Here is a 25,520-nt window from a genome sequence, read left to right as displayed (position 1 = left end):
AAAAGAAAAAATGTGAAATAATGAGTCTATTGAACGGCGTCGTTTCGGTTTCTCATCGCCTTCTACTTCGCCGACCTCAAAGTCACTCCAAAATTCAGTGCGAGGGTTTAGAGACTCAAAGGGTTTAAACAGAAAGCTAGAACCCACAAAACCTCACCCAGTTCCGACCATGAGAAAGTCTTCAATCTCACTCTTCTCCCATCTCAGTCGTCGGAGTTCCAAATCCTTTGCTCCTCTTGTATCCAGAAATTACATTTCTGACCCTCTCTCTTCCTCTTCATCTTCTTCTTCTTCGCCGACCCGGTTCAGGTCCTGCACCAAACTCCATGGCTTGTTCTTCAAAAACACCCAATTCCAAGCAAACCCATCTCGAAACATGGACACCCTCGCCCCTCAAATGTCCTCAAGGCAGAGAAAAACCAAGGAAAGGTCCGAGCTTGAAGACGCATTTGAATCAGCGACTACTTCCGAAGAGATGCGTAGGGCTTTCAAGGAAATGGAGTCGGTTTTCGGAGAGAAAGAGCTGGCCTTGGCTTGTTTGAAACTTGGGCTCAAGCTTGACCAAGAAGGTGAGGACCCTGAACAGACTCTCTCTTTTGCTACTAGGGCCTTTAATGCTTTTGATAAACAAGATGATGATAGGGATAGTAGTAGTAGTAGTAGTGGTAATAAGCCTTCGTTTCTTGTTGCAATGGCTTTACAATTGATGGGTTCTGCGAATTATAGCTTGAAAAGGTTTAATGATAGTTTGGGGTATCTGAATAGGGCTAATAGGATGTTGGGTAGGTTAGAGGAGGAGGGTTGTAATGTTGGGGATATTAGGCCGGTGCTTCATGCCGTGCAGTTGGAGTTGGCGAATGTGAAGACGGCGATGGGGAGGAGAGAGGAGGCTCTTGAGAATCTGAGGAAGTGTTTGGAGATTAAGGAGGTGATGTTGGAGAAAGATAGTAAGGAACTTGGCAAGGCCAACCGGGACTTGGCTGAGGCTTATGTTGCGGTTTTGAACTTTAAGGAGGCGTTGGGATTCTGTAGGAAGGCATTGGAGATTCATAAAGAACAGTTGGGGCAGAATTCAGTGGAGGTTGCACATGACAGGAGGCTTCTTGGGGTTATTTATACCGGGTTGGAGGAGCATGAGAAGGCCTTGGAGCAAAACATGTTGTCACAGAAGGTTTTGAAGAATTGGGGTCTTGGTTCTGATCTGCTTCGTGCGGAGATTGATTCTGCGAATATGCAGATTGCACTGGGGAAGTATGATGACGCTATTAATACTTTGAAGGGTGTTGTTCAGCAAACGGATAAGGATAGTGAGACAAGGGCACTAGTGTTTATCTCGATGGGAAAAGCATTATGTAATCAGGAAAAGCTTTCGGATGCAAAGAGATGTTTGGAGATTGCTTGTGGAATTCTTGACAAGAAAGAGAGAGCCGCCCCGGTAGATGTTGCCGAGGCATACTCAGAAATATCAATGCAATACGAGACAATGAACGAGTTTGAAACGGCAATTTCACTGTTAAAGAGGACATTGGCATTGCTTGAGAAGCTCCCTCAAGAACAACATTCTGAGGGAAGTGTTTCTGCTAGGATAGGGTGGTTACTTCTGTTGACTGGCAAGGTCTCACAGGCTATTCCGTACTTGGAGAGTGCAGCTGAGAGATTGAAAGAGAGCTTTGGGCCCAAGCATTTTGGTGTGGGGTATATTTACAACAACTTGGGGGCAGCATATTTGGAACTAGACCGGCCTCAGTCAGCTGCACAGATGTTTGCTGTCGCAAAGGACATCATGGATGTCGCACTCGGTCCACATCATGCAGATTCAATTGAGGCATGCCAGAACGTCTCAAAAGCATATGATGCCATGAAAAGGTATAAATACTCTTGCTCGTTCTTGTTTACTTGGCCAGTATATGTTTACTTGGCCAGTATATGGTTCTATTAATCTATGCAATAGAGAACCTATTATGTTACTGACATAGTTTCTAATTCATGTTATAAGTAATGCTTGTGCTATTTCCCATAGTTTTCTGGTTGGAAAATGTAAACTTAATATAGGTCTGGCATTTCTTGTTGACACATGCACCCACTTTCATTTCCCTTGGTATCTAATCATCAAGCATCCATTAAAAGAGGTGATTGATGCATGTAGTGAAATTTCTAGTCTTATGTAAGGCATGATGCATTTAGTGAAATTGCTAGTCTTATGTAAGGCACAATCATGTGTATCTCATAATTGATCTCTTGGGTTTTCAGCTATGCCCTTGCAATCCAATTCCAGCAGCAAGTAGTTGATGCTTGGGAGAACCATGGACCAAGTGCTCATGACGAACTCAGAGAAGCACAGCGACTTCTTGAAGAGTTGAGGAAAAAAGCCCGTGGGACATTCTTAAATGATGAGCGAACCATCAAGGCCTTGCCCTTGCCCCAAACTCATCCATCTGCCAGGAGCTCACAAGCTGACTTCCTGTGAATTTGAAGTGATCGGACTTAATTTAAAAGATGCTCGGTGTAATTGATATACTGGATAAGAAAGCACATTGCAGGAAGTGGTTAACTTCATCCTTGGAGTGTAAGGGGGTATGGCTGCTGGTTTCAGTTTTTCTCATAATGTTTTGGCTATATTTTTTTTGTTTTTTTTGTTTCCCGGGTGATGGGGAATGATGTCTTTATAAGAAAGAATCTTAATAAGCCATTGTTCTACCCTTATACTGTATTATCTTGAAGAACACATTTTTCTGCTCATGTATAATTGTATATTGCTTTAGAATTGAGGAATATTTTTGTTTATTTCCTAATCATGAAGAAAGTTCTATCAAATAATCAAATTGTCTTCCTCAGCATGAGTTCCTTTCTTTATATTGTGAACTGTGATGATCATCTATATAACTAATTCACTGCAATGTTTAAATAGACTAAACAGTCTGTTTACAAAGAAATCCTGGTAAAGAGCCTTGGCAGAACATTGTACTTGCTGCAGAGTGCTCTCTCAATGGGCACTGAGTTTACATGTTATGACAATTAAACTTCGACTGATGCTACCTTCCTAAAACACAATATGTTACTGTCATACTCATCCCATGTTATGTCAATGGTAAGAAAATAAACGATTTGGTTGATATTTTTTATCTTTTATTGCATATCTGCATATCTTTGTGTATAATTTTCGCACACTATTGTAATTTGACTTTTGTGTAGCTATCTTATGCTAGATTGATGGATTTGGAGAGGCCATTGTCAACTATATGCTTGTCTCTTAAATATGTTGATTTTAAAATGTTTATATATGCACCTATAATCAAAGTTACATGTGACAGTTCTTTAGTCAAACTAATGGTTTCTTCCTTTCCTTCACATCACAAATCGTGTGCAACATTGCAACTCCAAGTCAACAACCTAGCTAGTATTATAAATGTGCCAAGAACAATAGCAAGCTAGGCTATAGCACTGAACCTCATTGTTTGAATTTTCGACCCCTGCGTTATTTATCATATTAAATAATTCTCAAGTCTCTGAAATCTGATTAATGCATTCAATCCTCTATATGTATTAATCAAGTAGGCAAAGCAGCAGATATGTTGTTCTTTCTTTTAAATTCAAGACTATCATGTCTACGACCATTTTAAATCCAATTCTTTCTCTATCTGGTTGTGTAATTGATTCCCCGTGTCCTTATCTGCACAGCAATTAGATTTTTATAATGATTAGCTTGATTAGCTCAAAATAAGTTGCTTTTTATAAGTTGTAACCAATAATTATAGTTGATGGCCTTTCTATAATAATGGCCTTCTATTGAATATATTATTCTTTGATTTTCTTTTCTTTCTTTTTTTCTGTGGAAAGTCAGCATGGTGGGATGTGTATCTCTGTATGCAGTATGAACAGCTGCACACTTTTGTGTGTAATAATTTGATTTCTGGCTTTCTGCATATCCTTAGTTTGTAGAAGAGATTAAAAGCAAATATGATATCAACTTTTTTTTTTTCCCGTTACAACTTACAAATATGATAACAACGTCTCAATATTCTCAAAAAAAAAAAAAAAAAAAAAACAACGTCTCAACGATGTGAAAGTGAAACTGTAAATATATGTTTCCTGTATAAACTTTTCAAGTTTAATTCATTTTGCAAGGATCACCTAGTCATAAAAGTTCCTATTACAACACTAGCTACCTGAGAGGCTTATAGTCTGCAACACTGCTTCGAAATCGACAGTACTGAATTCAGTACTGTCGATTTTAGATTTAAAGTTTGCCTTAAAGTTTTTAAGGAACTCCTTGAATGTCAACGATCGGTAGAGTGGCGGATTTTGGTTGCATAGAGCTTTTGCAGGTTCTATAAGGTTCTCATTAGAAGGATAAATCAAGTAAGCAATGGTTGTCCTTGCGACTCTTGAATTAGTCACCACTCTGTGTTCTGCACCTTTAAACTCTGAGTTGCTGATAATCTACAATTAATCCATGCAGATTAAGTTAATTACTCATAGGCAATTTAGTACAAAGATCGAATAATCGGGTTAAGTTATATACTTATATACCAACCTGGAGTACATAGCCTATGTTGACCACAAAAGCTGTAGAAACAGGCTCAACCCCAATCCAATTCCCATCTTTGAAAACTTGAAGCCCTTCTGTATCTTGAAGCAAAATGGTTATGAGGGTAGGATCCCGGTGTTTGGTTAACCCCAAGGTTAAGCTAGGATCCGGACACGGCGGATAATGATTCGACAACAGCATCGGACTATCACTAAGCCCACCATTGAAGAACTCAGCGCTAAGTCCCAACCCTTCAGCAAGCAGCTCCAGAATCACAGCACCCAAGTTCCTCGCCTCCTCCAAATACCGCTTCACAACATCTCTGCAAAGACGTACATCACAAAATCAAGCGTATCATCGATCAATCACATGATTCAGTTCATGTTCTCATTAAGATTAGTAAGCAATAATCTCGTTATGTACTTACCGGTACTGAGTTGGTTTTTGAGGCCAATATTGCAGGTATTTTTCTGAAGTATGACCAGGGTGAGTCAATGCATCTCTCCAGTAGTGAACTTCTTCATTTGCGTAGTTTTCACTGCTTGTGTAGAGCTTGCAGTCTCGACTTGGATCCTTGGAGCATTCTCTTGCCTTGTCTTTGGAGGGCATTTCATGGAACTCCTTGAAAACACTCATTGTATCATCGATTAACTTATTCGAAACTCCATGGTTGATAACCTGATGATCGTGTAATTTTTGTTTAGCATATCTTGTTGATATGCCATGAAGATCATATAAAAAGTACAGAACTGACGCTGAAGGTGATGAATTTGAATTACCTGGAAAAAGCCGAAGTCTTGGCTGGCTTTGAAAATCTGCTGAATGGTGTCACGGCGATCATGGCTCCCGAGATCAACTACTGGAATGCTTTTGCATAGGGGAACGTTGAGCTTGCCGGGTCGTTTTTCGGGTGGGAAAACATATGTTTCGGGCACGGATTGATGAACGTCAAACCAGCTTGAAACAAGCTTCTGATCCAAAATCCTCTCCATGTCAATCTTTGAAACAGAATGGTTGTTTCAATGTAGTTGTACTCCAAATGGTTAACTAAAGCAAACATGCACAACATCTGATCTCACCAACTTGCCTTTTATAGCAAGCCATCTGCCATATTTCACATGCATCAACAAGTTATTAACATTAAGAATGACCAAGTTGCAATTCTTTTAGCCAATGTATAATAATTAAAATATTAATTAAAAATTTCGAGATTGAATGTTATAAACTATTTACTATATGACATGATGTTGTTAGTTAAAGACTTTGGAAAAATAAGAATATATTACATTTACATACCACATTTTTTTTTTTTAATTAATTTCAACTAGCCCCTTAACATGTGCTCCGCACATGTCAATTGATTTTTATTTTTTAAATTAAATAGTTACAGCAATTTTCTCTCCTGATTTTGGGGAAGCTTCTCCTTTTTTCAAGGGAGGTATTGCAATTTTTTCAAATATGATATAGTCTGTTGACTATCTTATCCTCATATAGAAATAATTTGTTTATTAATATCTATATTATGTGAGGGCGTATATGGTAGTTCAAAAATTTAACCATTCCCTCAAGAATTGGCTTAAGGGTGCGGCTATTGCCATCCTACCATTTTCTTTGTTCACCCTACAAATATTTGAATTATTGAAAGACTATATTACCCAAATGCAAAATAACTAATAAGTACACTAATTTTCTAAAATTTAAATCTTTAAGGAAAACTAAATACATAACTAATTAAATACAAAACTACTTAATTTCTCTTCTGATAACATTAATCTTCATCTTCTCCATCCAAAATTCAATTTATTACAATTTTCTTTTTTATCTTTTTGCTGCGTCCTCATCGTTAATTCATTATTCAATTCACAAAACCACTAATGTTAACTTCATCAAAATCTTTATAATACCTTTATAAACACCGAAAGTAAAAAATTTAAAACACGAAAAAAAAAATCAATCTTTTTTTCATTGCTCATAGTAGCACTTACTAATTTTTTAATATGGATTGAAATAAACGAACATTGAAATTGAATGGAAAAAATAAAAAAATGGAAGTAAATCAAATTATTATTTTATTAGGAAACTTTAATATAATTTAGGACGTCTTTTTAATTGATATAAATTAAATGAGAAATTTTCGTTAAACAAAATTTCTTTTTTAATTTGATATGTCATATGATGGAGGATATTCCTAGAAAGAGAAATGGATTGGATAAGTAAATCTAATAATTGAAATTAAAATGTAGGGTACTGTACTGAGCAAGTAGGGTGAACAAAGAAAATTATAGGGTGGCAATAGCCTCACCCTTAGCTTAATTATATAAGATGATGAAAACTCATGCCAAGATGGTCTTACATACCTACCCGCTACCTGACAATGGTATTTAAAGACCACATTGTGTATTTCAAATACAAATAAGACCCATTAATTGTATATAAAAATGAGTTTTACCTACACTAAAAACCGTACCGATGGTTTCTCTAACATTAGTTTGAAGGCACAAATACTATCCTTGGTTACAAGTTAGATAATTATCATTATCAATCAACCAATCAATCAAGAATATGATCATCGATTATAGGGAGATCTGAACCTATAATCCATCATCATCAATTGCAATATTTAACCATTTAAGGAAATTAGTTTGAAGCATATAGAAAGCAACTCGGGGCATATATTCTACTAATTCTAGTAGTGCTAGCTAGCATTTTCAACAGGCTAGAGGAATATACTGGCAAAAATTGATGCAATTTATTCATATTCCCTCTCTCAAATTCTTCTCAAAAAAAAAAAAAATTTATTCTCAACAAACATGTACTGTATATAAGTTGGTCCTTAAAAATTAAAATATATATGCACCAATTGACCTGGAACCTCAAAGCCTATAATAAGATGCCAGCTTCCCTATATACAATTTAATACTGCAATTTTTCAACTTTGGCAGATCGTCAATTGCATGCTTTGCTTGTAGCTGTATGTCAATGACGACAGATTCTTCTGAGAACCAAACTTTTCTCACTAAAGTGAGTCTTAATCTGTTAAAACGACATATTTTGGCCTAAATCTGTTAGGGCTCACTAAAGTGAGTCTTGAAGATCTCGTCGTTCCCATTCTGGAAATGTATCATGCGTCTCAAACGGACATTCTGACCAAAAGTTGATCTCAATCTGATTCACAATTAATATCTGACTTTTCGCATGAGAAACCTGAAAAGTCCAAAACCAAATTTTCTTGGATATTGCAGCGGCTAGTAACCTCATTATGCGTGAATTACCTATTTTCCAATCACTCTTCTTAATTCCACTCCGCTTCTTTATTTTTCTAGTTTTCCGGCTAAATCAGGCCCATGCTCGTCCTACATCATTCTCCTCCACTATGAAAGAACTCGCCCTCGAGTTCCTCTTGAATAAAGGACAAGAATAGATAGACAAAAGACCCGAGAAAAAATTAGACAATTGAACTTGTGAGCTATTGGCCTGATCCTCTGCAAATTCTGATGGCACAATCATGAACCCAACACCATGGATGAGTCTGTCATATGCATTTTGGCTTTCATAGGCAACCGTAGTAGATTCTTCTTGGCTCTCAAGGTTGCATTCTTGAATGATATCTGGTTCTGAATGATTTATTTCAGGCTCCAAGACTTCTTCATTATTAATAACCATGTCTACATGAACAATTTCATCTTTAAACTCTTCTTGGTTATCATGGATAATTTCTTGTGGAGCTTCTTCCATTAGAAATTCTTCTGGCTTTTCTTCAGATAAACTATTAATCTCAACGGGCAAAGAAAACTCTTTGGACCGTAACTTCTTCTCAAAAACCGTAGGAGGGTAATTCTTGTATCTCTAGGCAAAAAATTTTCGCTAAGAAGACCTTTCATATCTTCCGCCATGTCCGAACACGCTCCTTTCCTTGCCTCTGACGAGAACTCTGCAACTGATCCCACCAATAAGTAGCATCCTTCTTTAGCTTCCGAGAAACCGTCTTAGCCTGCTTGTGTTTTGGAACCTCCATGATCTCAAAGAATCTATCCACTTCAACCTGCCAATCTAGAAAATCCTCCACGCTCATGTGACCAGAAAAGTAAGGAATATCAGCCTTGGTTATGAGATCTTGGGAATCATGATCAACATCACCTCCACCACCGTGTGGAGCCCTAGCACGTTGTCCTTCCCCGCCTCCGTTACCGTTGGTGTTGTTGTTCCTTCCTTCCAACAACCCACAAAATTCTGCCATTTGAGCGTTCGTGGCTGCCATCTGTGCAATCATTTTGAGCGGTAAGGGCATCCAAATCCGCTCTTGTAACTGCGGTAGTACATTCGTCACCCATGGATAATCGAGGTAAATAAGAGAGACAGGAAAGACCTGCTCTGATGCCACCTGACGCAGTCGGAAGTAACCTGGGTTTTCAAGCGATAAACCCTAAAAGATATAGTTATGGAATCCACCAGAGAAAGAGAGAAAAATCTCTAATTTTTATTAAATTTGATGTGATAAACTGATTCTAGTACAAGGCATAATGGTGCTTATATAGGCATCCAAAACCCTAAATTATAGTCTAACAAGAAATCCTAAAGAATCCAAATTAAAAAGGAAATTAAAAACATAAAATAAAAAGAATCCTAAAACAAATGTAAGACAAACGTAAAAATATTAAATCCCGAATCGGATTATTAAAACGACATATTTTGGCCTAAATCTGTTAGGGCTCACCAAAGTGATTCTTGAAGATCTCGTCGTTCCCATTCTGGAAATGTATCATGCGTCTCAAACGGACATTCTGGCCAAAAGTTTATCCCAATCTGATTCACAATTAATATCTGACTTTTCGCACGAGAAACCTGAAAAGTCCAAAACCAAATTTTCTTGGATATTGCAGCGGCTAGTAACCTCATTATGCGTGAATTACCTATTTTCCAATCACTCTTCTTGATTCCACGCCGCTTCTTTATTTTTCTAATTTTCCGGCTAAACCAGGCACATGCTCGTCCTACATCACTTTGCGCATTCTAGCTAATTGAATTTGTGTTATAAAGGCATATCGTCCTTGCTTAGTGCAGCTCTGTTTTATAGACGTGATAGAAGCTCTTGATGATCGGTATTCTTCAAACCTTGCAAACACGTTGCGGGGACGGGGATGGGGGTGTGGGACTTGCTCATGTACATTGCAGATGTGGGGCGAGGAGATTTAAAATTTATCATCCATTGCAGTTAATCGTCACCCCAAAATTCTCTGTTTTCAAATCTCGCAAACCAAGACTCAACACCGGTTTTTATGTCAACTGTGCCAAGGAGTTGGTTTTTCCTAGTTTGACCATATATAAAGGCATGAAGCTCCAAACATATTAAAAACAACGGAAAATCAGAGTTAATTTTCGAGATTCACATGCCAAATTGTTTTCTGTTCCAGCTAGGAAAACTTCTAGACTTAGACATTGCAAGGGTACCAGATGGGCGCGGGGCAGGGGGAAAGATTTCCCGATTTGTTATACGAGGGTGTGAAGAATTAAGTAGTGAAATTGTGAAATTCCCGATTTGTTTTTACGTAGGTGCAGGGATGGGCTCTATATCCCGTTTGCCCATCCCATTCCTAATCTCAACCCTAAGTCAGACGAATTCACAAGTATTAATTTTCATTTCTTTTTTGGGTTTATTTTGGGGCCAAAGTCCCAAAAATATGATTATTTTCATATGCAAATATCTAGCTGCTGGCGCCAGACCTGAGTCCTCGACCACCTCACAGTTCATTTCTACCAGCTCCCCTAAAATTGAAATACCTGGGGGCTCATTTGAAAACACCAACATGACATATCATAGGGAATAACATACATTATCATCTTAAGAGTACAATAATAATAAGTCCACTACTAATAAAAGTAAATTTCACATCAACTTTAGGCTTAGTTTGGGATTGCTGTGCTGTGAGAGGAAGCACTTCCGAACTTGCTGTGAGAGGAAACACTTCCGAACTTGCTGTGAGAAGAAGCAGCTGAGGTGTTTGGTAAACTGTTTTTAAAAGTGCTGTGAGAACGAAAAACAATTTGTAGGTGTTTGGTAAGTTGCAAGGCAAAAGTGCTTTGGCTGGGTATAATTACCAAAATAGGCATACATGCTAAGATATGCTACTAAAATACATAATTTTGTTTTTTGATTATGTAACTATATTTCTCATGTATTATTCTTGTACCCTTGGTTGGACCGAATAAAAGATTTACTTTAAACTCTTCAATATGCATATTATGTTTTACTATTACACAAAATAAGGATAGCATCCCTGAACTTCCGAACTTCAGAAACTCTAAGCTTCTTCTGGCACAGTCTCTCCTCATTTTTGTTCTGCCGGAAATTCAACTGATATAAGTTGTTGGTCAAACGATCACCACACAAAAAACTTCCCCAATGGATTCTTTCTTTTGAATTACTGGATCTGCAAGTCATGATGGTCAACATGACAACTCGTATAAATATTTGAAAATAAAATCATCCTAGAAGTAAATACTAATCAAACATTCTGATTGGGAAGCTAATGTGCAATAGCTTATGAACAAAACCAAAGTTAAAAACAACAAAACTTGATTATTTGTTGTTTAACTTTTCGACACCAAGTTTTTGTTAAGATCAGCATTCAATATTGAGATAATACAAGTTGATAGTTTTAATACAGTCGGTATTACTCAACTACCAAACTTACTGTTTTGAACTGGCATCTTAAGTATGCATATGATAGCTTAGCAGCCAACTTCCATTGAATAACTATATCAGGTTTCAATTGCTTCTTCCATAATTATTGCGTAAAAAGAATGTCACTACGGTCCTAAAGGCTAACCTGGAAGGCAGAAAGACAAATCATAGTACTGATAGGTCTCGCTGCAAAAGAATAACAAGTAGAAACAATATTAAAAAAAGAAAAAGGCCGGGGGCTTACTAAGGAAAAAGAAAGTACTTTACTTAAGTTTATTCATCTACAGAGAAAGATTCAACACTAGGAACAAAGCTTGATGACGAGAGAACAAATTAGCTCATCTTTTCATCCTGATCAGTATCAATTCATCTATTAGTCATCAACTACTTTTCAACATTCTTCGGTCTATCAAAACCTTCTGAGGTATGTTCTCAATTTCAAGTCATGAACCAGTTCAAACAAAACTTACAACTACCCCAGAACAAGCAGTAAGGGATGGCAACAAAAGGACTGAACAAGCATTTGCAGATTATCTAATCTGATGCACAAGAAGCAACAAGTAGATATACACCAACCTAGAAACATGAACTTAATAGACGGTGAATAATGAGGATCATGGAATTAAAAAAACTGTGCTATGAGTAAACCATTATTTATATACAATCAATAGATATCTGTAGCACCAGGATCCCTACCTTTTGTCCTTCAAAGAAGCAATAACACCAGCAACTTCAGTGGGAGAAACAGGTGACGGGGAGTTACCCCTAGAACTCAAATTGGAAGAAGAAGAGGTTCAACTCGGAGTTAAAGGACGAGAAGAGCTCGGGGAGTTAACAGAGTGAGGATAATAGGACTGCTGTGCTGGAGCATCCTCGGGACGTGGCTGAGCTTGTGGCTCCTGTGATCCCCTGTATATCAAAACCAAACTAAAATCACAATTTTGGTCCAAAGCTGCATGATTACCAAGAACCTTAATTAGAGTGTCCTTCCCAAACTAATTCATCCATCATTAGAAAACCCAAAGCTTGGAATGCCACAACTTTGCAATTCCAATTAATCTGCTATAATATGAAACAAGCATCAAAACAAACAAACAAAACAAACTGTGATTCAAAACGTTCTGAATAACAATATTGTAATTGTCAATTACAAATCTACAATCATAAATATGCTTCCATGAAAAGCCAACAATCTTTAGCAACAGTTGCAACATTCTCTCCACATAAAGATTTTCACTTTACTTGGATGCTTTAATGAGTTTAATCCCCACAATGCTTTCCAGAACCCCCTTTGGGAAATCACCAATTTGTTTCCACCTCCACCTAAACAATTTCATATCAGATACAATTTCAATTTCCATCCAAATACCAAGACAGATGCAATTCAATTCCCATCAAAACTGGCAAAACTGATGCCAAATTTCAAAACAGATGCAATATAAATATACAATACAATTCAATTTCAATCAGTAACTAACGTCCAAAACAACTTGATCAATTCCATAACTCAGAAATCGAACCGGAAAGCAACCAAGAATTTCTGCTTTGCTGCTTGAGGAAGAGAGCAACCAAGAGTTCGAGGCTATTCGAACACTTGAGAGATTGATTGAAAACCCAGAAAGTAAAAACCCAGACAGATCGATCAACTATTCGACTGCAGTCCGTCACCGAGTTACCGTCGATGAGAGCGAGGGTCGTCGAAGCCTCGACGGTCGAAGAGAGAGACTGAGAGGGAAAAAATGTCAGCGCCCTCTCTCGATTTCTTCCGATGAGTATGAATCATGCTCAAGTATTTGACGGCGAAGGGAGGGGGAGGAGGAGGAGGAGAGTGCGATGGTTTTGCCTCGCACAGAATACAGATGAAGAAAAATGACTGGGTTCAGTGTAAATTTTAGAAAATGATGAGGACAAAATCGGGAATTTGATAAATTTCATTAAAGAAGCACTGTTCACTCCGTGTTTTCCAGAGAAGCAACTTTCAAAAGCTAGCACTTGGTTGCTTCTCACTTTCAGCTTCTGGGAGAATCTATTTGGACCAAAAGCAGCTTCTAGAGAGTTTACCAAACACCATATCTTAAGTCCAAAAGCTGAAGCAACCCCAAAAGCAGCTCCAAAAGCAATGCCAAACTAAGCTTTAGTCTAGTTCATAAACAAAAGCCAGGTGCAGCTTTCTTTGTCTATTCTAAGCAAGCCGTTGATGCATGTGAACGGTTTATAACAAGCCAACTCCCACCGGCCAATCATATCTCTTTCTGCTAAAGTCAACTGCATTTTGAAATGAAACTTATAACATCGTAATAACCTAATTTGATTAAATTCAGGAAAAAAAAAACACAGAGACCATTTTAGAGGTTGCTTTAGACTAGAGATGACACGCAGCATATTGTCGTTCTTCCTAGTTCCTATACAAGAATGTTGGTCATTATCAAAGTTGCAAATCTAAGGCAATGCCTTACGCATTTACGCCCTTATAATTTCACTTCGATTTCATATGATTCCCGAGTTCTGATTTCAATAGCCTTGTAATTGTATAAAGGCCTCAAGTTTATCCATATGAAGTTCCATCAACATTCTAACAGCAACCTTAGTTCAGAAGGGTAACATAGGATCTTACATAAGAAACGAACCACCATGGCAATAGGAGCTTAGGAAACTTCTTACAACTTTGACAGCTTTAATACAGACAAGCGGACTGCCACTGCAACGGGATCAAAGGGGACTTCTATGGAAACAACGTACCTTGACTGCTTACCTTTCCACTTAACAATAATTAAGGTCTGCCCCCATGCTCTACAAGCTGTACAAAGTGCATAACCTTTTTGGTAGCAAGCGATTTTCACACGTTTCTGCAAAGAGTTCATATCCACCTCAAGTTGAAATATTGCAGTACATACAAGTCTGTGCAGAGAGTTCCCAAAAATATAGTTGCTGCTTGTAAGTACAGCAAACTCAAATTTCCACCCTATCAATTCCAATGTCATCCTCATCCTCTGAGTCCCTTTGAGAGATTATATTCATGAACTTCTTAGTCACTTGGCCAACAGCATGAGAGGTCTTCTTTGCTGCTCCAATTACGGCAGGTTGCAAAGAGATTACTGGCAGGTTTGCCCTCTCTTGAATCATTGCTGCATCATGAAATCTAGTAGTTTAGAAGTCAAGGAAAATCAATGGAGAGCCTGCAATAAGGAAAACAGCAGCATATAATTTCTATCCAGGGGTCACAAAGATGGAGCTTATAACATACACATCGTTTGCTGCCGAGCGAGTGAGCCAAACTGCCGAATCCCAGCTTCTGCTGCTTGAACAGCTTGAGTGGATTTGTTGACCCCATCAGCTATCTCTTGGCTGTGGTCAAATCGGAAAATATCATGAAATACCATCCAACTATGAAAAAAGCTAGTAAGATGACATGAAGCATATATATTGTTCCAAATTTATCGGATGTCCCCTAAGGGACATCATGAAACATATAACAATACTCAAAAATGAATTAGAGATTATAACAGATATGATTGATGACCAATTGCCTTTTGAAGTAGTTCCTCCAGTAAAACCTGATGTAGTATATCTGTGGGAGAATTACACTTGATCACCATTTACAATAAACACTTTAGAAGACAAGAAGAAAAAGGAAAAAACAAAAACAGATTAGACTCAATGATCTCCCCCTTAAAAAATCTCATTGCATATTGAATGCATGACAAGTAAAGTCATCCATTGAAGATTCATATTGGAGTTAGGACTTATAAAACTACAAATTGTTGGGTGGTCCATAGGAAGAGAATGACTTGCATGATAAAGAGGGCTTTAAGTAATGCTAAAAGGTTCAAGGGCCGATCAACTAACCAATGTACAACATATAGCTAATCAGGAAGTAAGATAAAATGAACACCTTAGGTCATTCAGTTCCAGTGTGAGATCACTTATTTCCATGCCTGAGAGCCTAATGGCAGCCATAGTACTAGGGAGTTCTTGACGAGCTGTATCTGCCAGCTTTGAAAGAGATGTTGCAGCTCTCCCCATTGCCTACAGTACAGACAAGAAAAAAGAGGCATAATGGAGACACAACATGGACAATCTCTAAACATGACAGTTAAACCAAAGAAAGGAATCCAGAATAATAACATTGTCGAGCATTAAGGTTCTAATTTTGGAGAAAAACCAATGATGCTTTGTAAAATAATAACCTTGTCTAGTATTACAGATCTAGCTTTCTTGGAATCCTGCCCAGCTAAAGGAAAGCTTATAGTGAACCAAAGGTCACTAAAATGATGACATGATATGCCAGCAGACAATCAACCTTCTTACAACTCAGAAACTCTTTAACAGCACTCAAAGTCTTCAAAATAACCACTTACTATTATCAAGCAGTGAATGAGACAATCAATAGTGAAAATATGAGCAAACACTACAAAGACATGCATAAACTGAATAGAATCGATTCAGGTTTATGGTCCTAACCAAAAACAGGAAATCCTATGCTGAAATCAGAACTCCATAAAACTCTTACTTCTTCTCTAAAACACTTACTTAATACGTTTCATTCAAATTGAACTGTGAATTTAAGCCAGGCAGACCACTTACACATATCGCCGGGACAGCTGCAATTACAAGGCTCGTAAATGCCACCGAAGTCTGCACACAAGGAATTCAATTCATGCTCATATCAACAAAATTAGCTTATTTCACATAAAAATAAAATCTTTATAGCTATCATCGAATTGAAACATTTACAAATCGATCCAAATTAAATAACTAAAAAAAAACAAATTGTAGAGACAGAAAAGATGATTAATTGAGGTCATACCGTGCAGGCGATGAAGGCCATGAGAAAGAAAGCCTGGTCGCCCAAGCTCAATTTCGCCACGGACGGACCCGGAACGTTAGGGCTTCCGACTTCCACATTCCACTGACTCTGCGACGGGTCGTTCTGAAACTGAAGAAACCCTTCCCTGATGGACTCCACCGCCGCCGATTCCGACGACGGCTTGTCGGAATTGGAAGCGCAAAGCGTGATTAAGCGGGAGGGCTTGGGAGGTGAGGCGAGGGAAACAGAGTTGAATTTGCAGGGTCGGAGGAGAGTGATCGAAGAAGAAGAAGAAGAAGAAGAACAAGTGCGATTGGGATTTAGGGCACGAAATTGGGCGGAGAGGTGTAAAGATTTCATTTTGGCACCAAATTTACTGATTTAGGTGCTAAAGTTTCAGACTTTGAGGAGCCGCCATTTCGGATAAACCCAAGTCTGGAGGGGACCGTTTATAGTACTCCTCTAACGAACTTACTAATTTGGTTTAGAAAAAGGTGCATGTTATATCATAGCCAAATTATAGATATTTATATTGAAATCTAAACATTTGATTAGGTTTAAGATTAGAATTTCCAGTGCATTGACTTTGTTTTGCTTAACTGAAAAACTTCGTACATACTATTATAATTCTCTTATTGGATTAATTAGATTTTTCGAATCATATACATCTATTTCAGTACTTCTAAACACAAAAAGAATTTTGTAAGTTCCCGGGGTTTTCTCAAAGTGTCCCACGAGTGATACTTGCATTTATCAAAGATTATGAAACAATAAGGATTGGACTAAATCAAAACCTCCCCAAGCAGTAAGCCAATAACCAAGAAAACAAGTTATCGAAACCTAAACTAAAATATTATAATACAATGCTACAAAATAACGTGCGGCCTAGTGGTTGAGTGTTCAGCTTGGGAACCCCTCAATTTGTGTTCAATCCACGAAGTTATTGTTTGCCGCTAGGGGAAGAAGCATTCTGACAAAATCTCCCAACTGCAGATTAGTCTTTAGTTGAAAGTTTTGGGATACTGCAAGATTCAATCAAAAAAAAAAAAAAAGTAGACACATACAAAGATGTTTCTTAGTTTGCCAAGCATCTAACAAAATGTGTATCTAGTTTGCATAAACCGAGCTCAACTAGTTGCTTGTATGGAATTGCCTGCTTACCTTACTTTTTGTTTTGGATTAGCAAGTGTCGTTCTTTGGTACTCTGTGATGTACGGGCACTAAAATTAGCCAAAATTATCCTACTTACCCCAACAACAGTTTTTTATTCCCACTAACCTAATTTAACGTAAAAATACAATTTTATCCTCAGTCAAAATAAACAATTACATCAGAGACTCATTCCTCCGATCTGCACTCTCTCTCTCTCTCTCTCCCTCCCCCTCCCCCTCCCCCTCCCCGTACGTACAGATCACTGGTCCCAGCGAGAGGGGTGACGACGACGAGACAGAGCCCGGCGTTGTTTCTAGCACGCCATCCAAGGTCTCGTGGTCCCTCAGCGTGGCTTCCAGCAGCTACGACAACACCAACTACAATCGCCGGTTTGAGTTCGATCCGACAATCACCGATCTGAGGGTGTTCGCTCCGAGCTCAAATCGGTGAGCGGGGGGTTCATTCGGGCCTTGCTGATCGGAGACATCAAAGTGTCATTGTCGCAAAGAGTGAATCGAAATTGGAATTGGAGGATTCGCGGTCGATAAAGAGGAAGAAGGGTTCGGGTTCTCAGCCGGTGCTCTCTCTCTCTCTCTGAGTTCGAAGCTCTTGCTCTAACAACAACGCCGTTTTTGCCCCAAAACAACAACCGGCAAAGAAAAGTGAAGATGTGGGTGCCCAAATCAATTATTTTTTTTTTGGTAAAATGGGGTAGAAGGCCCCGAAGGAAAGAAAAATGAAAAAAAAAATTTCTATTGGGGGGCAATAGAAGTCTGCTAAAGGTCTATTAGGGGGCAATAGACGTTTTGAATTGATGTAATCTTTTTTTTTTTTTCTTTAATCAAAGTTTTATTTGTCTAAATTTTAGGAAGATTAGTTCTCATTCCGGCGATCGAAAGTTCTATTAGGGGGGGGGGGGGGTGGGGGCAACAAACGTACATTGCGCGGGCACAATAGAGGTTCACAGGGGGCCAATAAAGGTCTATTTAGGGGCAATAAACCTTTCCGGCCACCTATAAGAACTTCGACGACCTCTTTGGGGACCTCTGGCGAGGTTTTTCAGAAAAGTCCAGTGGGCGGCGGTCGGTGACAGATTTCGGCAGCCGGTGACCAGACTCCGGCGAAGTTTTCTATAGTTTCTCTCTCTTCACTATGTTACAAATGGGTGAGGGTAAAATAGTCTAAAAACAAAACAAATAAATAAATAAATAAAAACTTAATGTGCTACTAGGGAAGACTTCCTTCGAGTGTTTTGGGTAAGGGAGAATTAAAAAAAAAACTTACTGGGGACTTGGAAAAAAAATCCCTAGAATTGAGTAAATGGACAAAAACCAAAAAAAAAAAAAAAAAAAACCGAGCTCAACTGTGATTACACCAATTGCTCAAAGATGTGGTAAGCTCATGTAGCTTGGGATTCGAAACTTCAAAGCGCTATAGTAACTTAGTAAGCCTAGTAAACAAACTGATCACATTGAAGCAGACAATGAAGAAGCTTATTTCGAGCTGTTTCAATGTTCGAACCCGGGATGAGAGTCGTTACATATTCCCACCAGAAGCGATCGAGGCGGAAGCTTCCAGTTCCTCTATGGAAACACATTCCAGTGATTGGTCTAGGTGGAGGTGGAGCAGAAGATCAAGTTTGACATTACCCTTATCTAAGAACAGTGACCCAAATTAACCTCATAACCATTTTACTTCAAGGGGGTGTAAATGGCCTCCAAGTCCTCAAGGATGGGAATTGGATAGTTATGCAGACTCTTCCACATGGAATTTTGGTTAACAAATGCTATCAGTCACAGGTACATCACAATATATTTTGATTAACATTTATTTCGAAAATTTCACAGCGAACTTAGGCAAAGTGCTGACTACTAGTGGGAACCTGAAATGTGCTGAACATCAAGTACTGCTCGTACTTCTGCTGCATTTTCCATTCCCATGATTGCCTTATAGAACCTGCAACAGCTCTTATTAATGCAAGCAATCCCTAACTCTACGTACGGTTCCAATACAAAGAGTTCTTTGTCAACTATCTACGAAGCAGGGCAAAACCGAAGTTGTACGTTCTGGAACCGTACATGTAAGCTCCAAGCTTAATTAACTGTTGATCCTAATGTTGTTAACTGTTAAGAAGGAATAATCCAACAGTCTTGTGCATTAAGACATATGAATGCCTTTTTTTATCAATGTGGAAGAAAGACAGAACAACTAGATGAAATTGATGTTTATTAATATTGTTAAACTAGTTCAATGCCTTTAGCTCAAGGATTATGCAGACGATTTGTGCTTGCATTTTTCTGTACGTAGTATTTAGTGGTTAAGGGTCATTATCATGGATTCTTTTATAGTAGAACAGTCATTTTAATAAGTTCATGTTTATTCATATTTTTCTAATTAGTTTACAAATGATTAATCCATATTAACGTTTTTTTAGTCCTGTAATACAAGAAATGGTGGAGAATTGGAGCTAGCTTGGTCTGTCTATAAACTAGAAGCAAGCTGTAAGCTTTGAGTTTGAATTTGCCATCCTTCGCAATTCAGTTTGTTTTAATTAGAGCTTATATGAAAGCTTCTTCATCTCGATCCCACAAATAAATTCTGTTGCAGCAACCACTGGTTTATATGTAATAATATTCAATCCGGTCGATATCATTCATCTTCTGCAATTGATTCACTCTTTATGCCATTGTTCATTATTTACCAGATCATATATAGTTTTGTTTATAATGGTTGCCAATCTAAAACTTGGTCAATGCTTCAACTGGCATCAATCTGACAGACATATGGGGTAATTGAGCATTTTTCCTGGACACATTCCTCAGTTTGTTAATTTATACTGTTACTTTAAATATCTGCAAGACTTTGAGCAGAATAATCCATTATTAGAGAGAAACAGATATGTTCTTTATTAATTCCAAAGCCTTTCTAATGAACTAGTTTCTCGTCAATGTTCATCGTGAGATCAGATTGATCACAATCAAGTAATTAAAGCAATGGAGAAGCTAGTTTCTAGCTGGTACAATGTTCAACCCTTGCCGGAGACATACATATTCCCACCCAATAGAAGACCGGGGAAGCTTAGCACTCTTCCCTCATTCATCCAACAATATTCCTGTGATTGATTTAGGTGGTGGTGGAGCAGAAGGTCATGATCGAACTCGTATGGTTCAGCAAATACTTGAGGCTGGCCAAGAGTTTGGATTTTTTCAGGTTACTAAGGCTGGCTTCAAAATCTCGCTCTTCTTGCTTGCACTTACTCTATGCTTATAATCTTATATCATCATCCAATTCTTTGTTATGTATGAACTCTCACTACAATAGGAAACATCATTTCTGATAGCTGAATTCGGTCGGAAAAGACATTTTTTGGTTGAAAATACGTATTTCCGACAAAAAATCTCCGTCGGTGGTGGTCGGGAATATTCTCGTCATAAATACTCTATTACCGACCAGTCGTTGGAATAACAAGCATTTTCGACCGCATTTTGCCGTCGGTGGTGGTCGGAAAGATTAATTTTTCCGTCAAAATATTCCGTCAAAAATATTTTAATGCCGTCGAAAATGCATTATGTAAACGACGACATCTTGTATTTCCGACAACATATTTATGATGACTACTTCGTCAGAATAATTATTTCTGACTAAAACATTTTACTATTATTGACCAATAACATTTGTCAAAACTAATCATTTTTGACAATAGTATTTCCGAGGATTTGGAATAAAAATTATATTTTCAAGAATTCTTTTTGAATAAAAATAATATTAAAAAGATAAATAAGATTCCACAACAAAAAAGATTAAGTTACATTTTATTGAACCAAGAAATTCATCATCGAGTCTTACAAAATAGAGAAAGTCATAACAACCATAATTGTAAAAATACTAGGGAATTAAAAATAGAACATGAGCAAAGAATAGTGGAGAATAAAAATATTCGGCTCTTAAACCATATCTTCATTCTTCACTGCTTCTTACTTTTGGATAGATAAGTCTTCTACTGATTTAACATTAGCAAGGAAGTAGTACTTCTTGTAGCTATCAATTATCTGTAGGTGATCAAACATGGCATATCTGAAAATTTGTTGAATGACACAATGAGTTTTTTGAGTTGCCTCCAGAGGACAAGGCAAGCCTTTACTCTAGCAAATGCACCGCAACTGGCATGGTCTTGCCTCTTAATCAGCCCAAAATCAAATAAAATCCATACACCGCATGGGTTATTGCCCAATTAAAAGCCTGATCGACCAAGCACACTGGAAGCTTTTGCCTCTTGATCTGGTCGACCAATCCAGTGGGGCCTATGTAATTAAAGCATATGAAACACTTTATTTTATCTGCCAACTTTTTCTCTTCCCACTTTTGACCTTGCTACAGAGAAGAAGACAGAAACAGAGAAGAAGGGGAAGAAGAAAGAGAAGCAGAAGCAAGGGCAAAACTGAGAAGAAAAAATGCACTCTGCAGCAGATGAAAGTCTTTCCTTATAGGGGTGCACCAAAAAAATGAAAGGCAAAGGCAAAATCAATGAATAGTGCATAATTAGGAGGCAAAACCTCTCCTTTTGCCTTTGCCATTTGCCTGATGCGGTGCACTTGTTCTAATGACCCCAGCAAACTCTGCAGGCTCTTCACATGCAGTGCAAATAATGATAGGGAAGATGTTCATCTTTGGCGCGATGCCCTCTGACACCCTTGTCATGCTTTAGAGAAATCCATTCCACTTTGGCCTCAACAACCGATTAAATACCGGCTACATCACATTATGTTATTGAATATAGTAACTTGGCATTCATCTAATAGCTAGAAATCTGTAACATTTCAGAAAGTATGTTGGCAAATGTTCCACCCAAGTGAGGAAAGTGGCTTTGAACATTTTGGAGTTCATCAGTGAAGGACTGGGGATTGGATCAGAGTATTTCAAAGATGAAGTCAGCCAAGAATCGATTCTCTCAGTTAATCACTATCCACCTTAGCCAGACCCAAGTTTGACATTAGGATTAAGTAAACATTGTGACCCAAACCTCATCACAATTTTACTTCAAAGGGATGTAAATGGCCTTCAAGTTCTCAAGGATGGGGAATGGATTGGTGTGGAACCTCTTTCGCATGGACTAGTGGTTAACATAGGCTATCAGTTACAGGTACACCATTTTTCATGCTGAAAATTATAAACTTCAATCACTCCTCCTTACAATAACAAATTTTGGTTTACTTCGGATGCATGCAGATCATAAGTAATGGGAAGCTGAAGTGTGCAGAACATCGAGCAGTGATGAATTCAAGTAATGCTTGCACATCTGGTGCATATTTCATTGCGCCTTCCCAAGATTGCCACATACAACCTGCAACAACTCTTATCAGTGCAAGCAATCCCCAAGTCTATAAGAGCTTCCAATTCAAAGAGTTTCTTGCCAACTACTTAATGGATCAGGGCAATACCGAAGTTGTACTTGAGCCCTTTAAACTCCAAACTTAGTTGTTGATGAGCGATGATCATGGTGTCAAACTGTTAAGAGGACAAAGCCCACGAGTCTTGTGTATTTGAATAATGTCTTATTGCTTTATGTGGAAGCAAAGACAGAACAACTAGTTTAACTTTATTTGTAGCAATATTGTAGAACTGGTTGAATATATATGTCTGGAGTTATAGGATTATGCAGATGGTTTGTGCATGATCTTCCAATTGTATGGATTATGAAGTTTGGAGCAGCATTTTTTTGGCATAAAGTGTCAATTTTCAGTAATGTCTAAGAATGTACATTTGTAGCATCCGGTCATTGGGCGCACATTTGTAGAACCTCTGAGAATATTGCCATCGCCTACAAAGTGTATTGCGAAACAAGAGAAGCTCACAATGTGGAACAAGAAGATTAAGATGATGATCTCCAGTTAAGGGTTGAAGACTTCAAATCAGGCCAGGATCAAGAGACTACCGATTTCATTTAAGTCTTTCATGTTTTTCAAGATTGATGTAAGGAGTCCTTGATGTAATAAGGCAATTGCCATATGTTTTAATAGATGCCTTTGGTTTTAATTTTCTTTGAATAGTCTCACCCAAGGTAGGCCTGAGGCCTAGGAAGTAGTTGAGATTAGCGGTACGTAAGAGAGTTTTGCTCCACCGACATCTCTTCCTCCTTTCCTGGTCATGTCTAATTTGGAGTTACAGAAAGAATTTAAGTGACAAGCATTGTCTTGCATTAGCTAGTTGTTTGGATTAGATTTTGATGATTCAGAAACTTTGATGTACTCGTTGGCTATATTAATAAAATGTTGAGTTCATTCATTTCAACTCCATCTGAGCTTTTATTTGAGGAAATGCATAGTGAGAACAGAACACACGTTGCATCACCTCTAACGATTACAGACAAATGCGCATCTCAGATAAACTTATGTGCCTCTCTAGGGAACTTTATGTTACCACTGTTCGAACCATTGAATTCAATAAAGTCATAAGAGAAGATCTCTTGGATTCTGACACATATTGGCTTTGACACGACAGGTTATGTCTTCCTGGTCGTAATGTGATGATTCGTACATTAAAGACTTCACACGGACATCATTTCTTTCGAGTAAAATGAACCAAGAATCAAAAATTGGTTCCCGGACCATGTAGGACCACCGCCACCATAACTGGCACCGCCGCCTAAACCCATTGGCAAGGGGCCGGTGCCGTCCCTCTTGATGACGCCATTCACTCTAATTTTGCTGCCAACGCCTTTTCTAGTGCCCCGGTCCAACCAAAATCCTAATTGATCGCTTATAAGGCCTCTCGCTTATTTTGCAAAGCCTATTCCTTAGAGAAACTAGGATTGAGACTGTCCTATGCAAAGGATACGAAAGTTCTCATCCGTTTTTATATAGAATCCGAGTGGATTTTGTGGATCGATTCATCTAACTTGCGGGCCGTTTAAATACTTTATGGTGTTGGTTGATGCGCATACACACTGATCACGTGTCATGCTATCGTCCACTGTTATGCTGTTTATGCTAAACTCCTAGCACAGATCATACTGCTACAGGCTCACTACCCGAATTATACTATTAAGTCAATTCGACTTGACAATGCTAGAGAGTTTACATCAAAGACTTTCAATGATTATTGCATGTCATTGGGGATTGATTTTGGGTATCAAGTTCCCATGTACACACCCAAAATGGCCTTGCAAAAGCCACCATTAAACGACTACGATAGTAGTCCGGACATTGGTAATGCGCATCAATCTCTTTTCCGCTTGGGGTTATGCAATATTGCATGCAGCTATGCTAATTTGTCTACGACCCACCGCTACTCAACATTTCTCTACGTTACAGCTAGTGATTGGGTATGAGTCTGACATCTCGTACTTATGCATATTTGAGTGCACGGTTTATGTGCCAATTGCGTCACCATTATGCACCAAGATGCATGAGTCTACGAAGACGAATGAGCATATATGAACGATCGTCCGCTACTTGGAACTCTTAACAGGCGATCTCCTGACCGCTCGTTTTGCGGATTGTCACTTTGATGAGACAGTTTTCCCATCGTTAGAGGGAGATAAGAAAGTCAAACGTTCAACATAAATGATAGGAATTATCCTGGTCTGTCCCTACTCTGTCTCATCTCTCGATCCCTAGTAAAATAATGAGATCACACATACCTGCTGCAAATGTGTCTACAAAGATGGACGTCCCTACGAGAGGACGTGACGCCGCCCTACATAGAGGTAGGCATGGTCAACACCATAGAGTGGCACTATGGCGTTATAGGCCATGGCCCCAACTAGAAAGCGTGGGAATCCCGTGGGTTCGAAGAATACTTTGGCACAACCCGATCCTTTGATCATCAACACGCAAAATCCATCTCATGAGAATGTTCCAAATTGTAGTTATCGTTGGGGGATGCCTCAACGTCAGAACTTATTCCTAATAATATAGAGATCTATGAAAACTACACTAGTATACATGAGACGTGGGATAGAAACTTCATCATCATAAATGATGTATTCGGCATTTCGTTTTGCGTGAGATTATTGAGTCCGTTGATACCGAACCACACTCAGTTAATGAATGAAATGTCAACGTAGAGAAAATTAGCCTAAATGGAAAGATACGATCCAGGTTGAATTGGATTCTCTAGCGAAGAGGAAGGTATTTGGGCCTTTTGCACCAATACCACCTAACATAAAACTTGTTGACATAAATGGGTCTTCGTTAGAAAGCATGATGAGAAAAACGAAATTGTAGACTCGCCTCGTGGCGCAAGGCTTCTCACAACGCCCTGGAATCAACTACGAGGAGACATATTCTCCCTTAATGGACGTCATTACGCTTCACTACTTTGTCAGTTTGGTAGTTTCTGAAAAACTGAGC

General features: G+C 38.4%; 3 protein-coding genes, 1 long non-coding RNA gene and 1 pseudogene across 6 annotated transcripts; 2 read left to right on the top strand and 3 right to left on the bottom strand.

The window, feature by feature from the left end:
- Positions 1 to 88: 88 nt before the first annotated feature.
- LOC133740017 (protein KINESIN LIGHT CHAIN-RELATED 1) lies at positions 89 to 2,830 on the top strand. Its single transcript, XM_062167846.1, has 2 exons — positions 89 to 1,866; positions 2,251 to 2,830. The coding sequence occupies exons 1-2, from the start codon at positions 170 to 172 to the stop codon at positions 2,465 to 2,467; spliced, it is 1,914 nt and encodes a 637-aa protein (XP_062023830.1). The 5' UTR covers positions 89 to 169; the 3' UTR covers positions 2,468 to 2,830.
- A 1,153-nt stretch (positions 2,831 to 3,983) lies between these two features.
- LOC133739991 (hyoscyamine 6-dioxygenase-like) lies at positions 3,984 to 5,651 on the bottom strand. The gene is made up of 4 exons (XM_062167818.1): positions 5,308 to 5,651; positions 4,956 to 5,206; positions 4,535 to 4,850; positions 3,984 to 4,440 (listed from the first exon to the last, which is right to left on the bottom strand). The coding sequence occupies exons 1-4, from the start codon at positions 5,518 to 5,520 to the stop codon at positions 4,159 to 4,161; spliced, it is 1,062 nt and encodes a 353-aa protein (XP_062023802.1). The 5' UTR covers positions 5,521 to 5,651; the 3' UTR covers positions 3,984 to 4,158.
- Positions 5,652 to 10,649: 4,998 nt separating this feature from the next.
- Positions 10,650 to 13,059, bottom strand: LOC133735236 (uncharacterized). Of its 2 annotated transcripts, XR_009858850.1 has the most exons (4): positions 12,453 to 13,059; positions 11,907 to 12,119; positions 11,356 to 11,396; positions 10,650 to 10,956 (listed from the first exon to the last, which is right to left on the bottom strand). It is a non-coding gene; the product is annotated as an uncharacterized LOC133735236 (long non-coding RNA). The 2 variants fall into 2 exon arrangements; XR_009858851.1 differs by lacking the exon at positions 11,356 to 11,396 and having other exon boundaries at positions 12,453 to 13,058.
- A 610-nt stretch (positions 13,060 to 13,669) lies between these two features.
- On the bottom strand, positions 13,670 to 16,511 carry LOC133739823 (uncharacterized). Of its 2 annotated transcripts, XM_062167628.1 has the most exons (5): positions 16,018 to 16,504; positions 15,795 to 15,845; positions 15,103 to 15,236; positions 14,455 to 14,555; positions 13,670 to 14,335 (listed from the first exon to the last, which is right to left on the bottom strand). In XM_062167628.1, the coding sequence occupies exons 1-5, from the start codon at positions 16,375 to 16,377 to the stop codon at positions 14,160 to 14,162; spliced, it is 822 nt and encodes a 273-aa protein (XP_062023612.1). In that variant the 5' UTR covers positions 16,378 to 16,504; the 3' UTR covers positions 13,670 to 14,159. The 2 variants fall into 2 exon arrangements, with proteins under 2 accessions (XP_062023612.1, XP_062023613.1); XM_062167629.1 differs by lacking the exons at positions 13,670 to 14,335; positions 14,455 to 14,555 and adding an exon at positions 14,574 to 14,778 and having other exon boundaries at positions 16,018 to 16,511.
- A 3,651-nt stretch (positions 16,512 to 20,162) lies between these two features.
- On the top strand, positions 20,163 to 22,644 carry LOC133736379 (flavanone 3-dioxygenase 2-like; annotated as a pseudogene).
- Positions 22,645 to 25,520: the final 2,876 nt, after the last annotated feature.

This window comes from Rosa rugosa, chromosome 3 (assembly GCF_958449725.1).
Source record: "Rosa rugosa chromosome 3, drRosRugo1.1, whole genome shotgun sequence".
In the NCBI taxonomy this organism is placed as follows: domain Eukaryota; kingdom Viridiplantae; phylum Streptophyta; class Magnoliopsida; order Rosales; family Rosaceae; genus Rosa; species Rosa rugosa.
The sequence above is the reverse complement of the archived record's forward strand: the minus strand, read 5'-3'. Positions and strand labels throughout refer to the sequence as shown.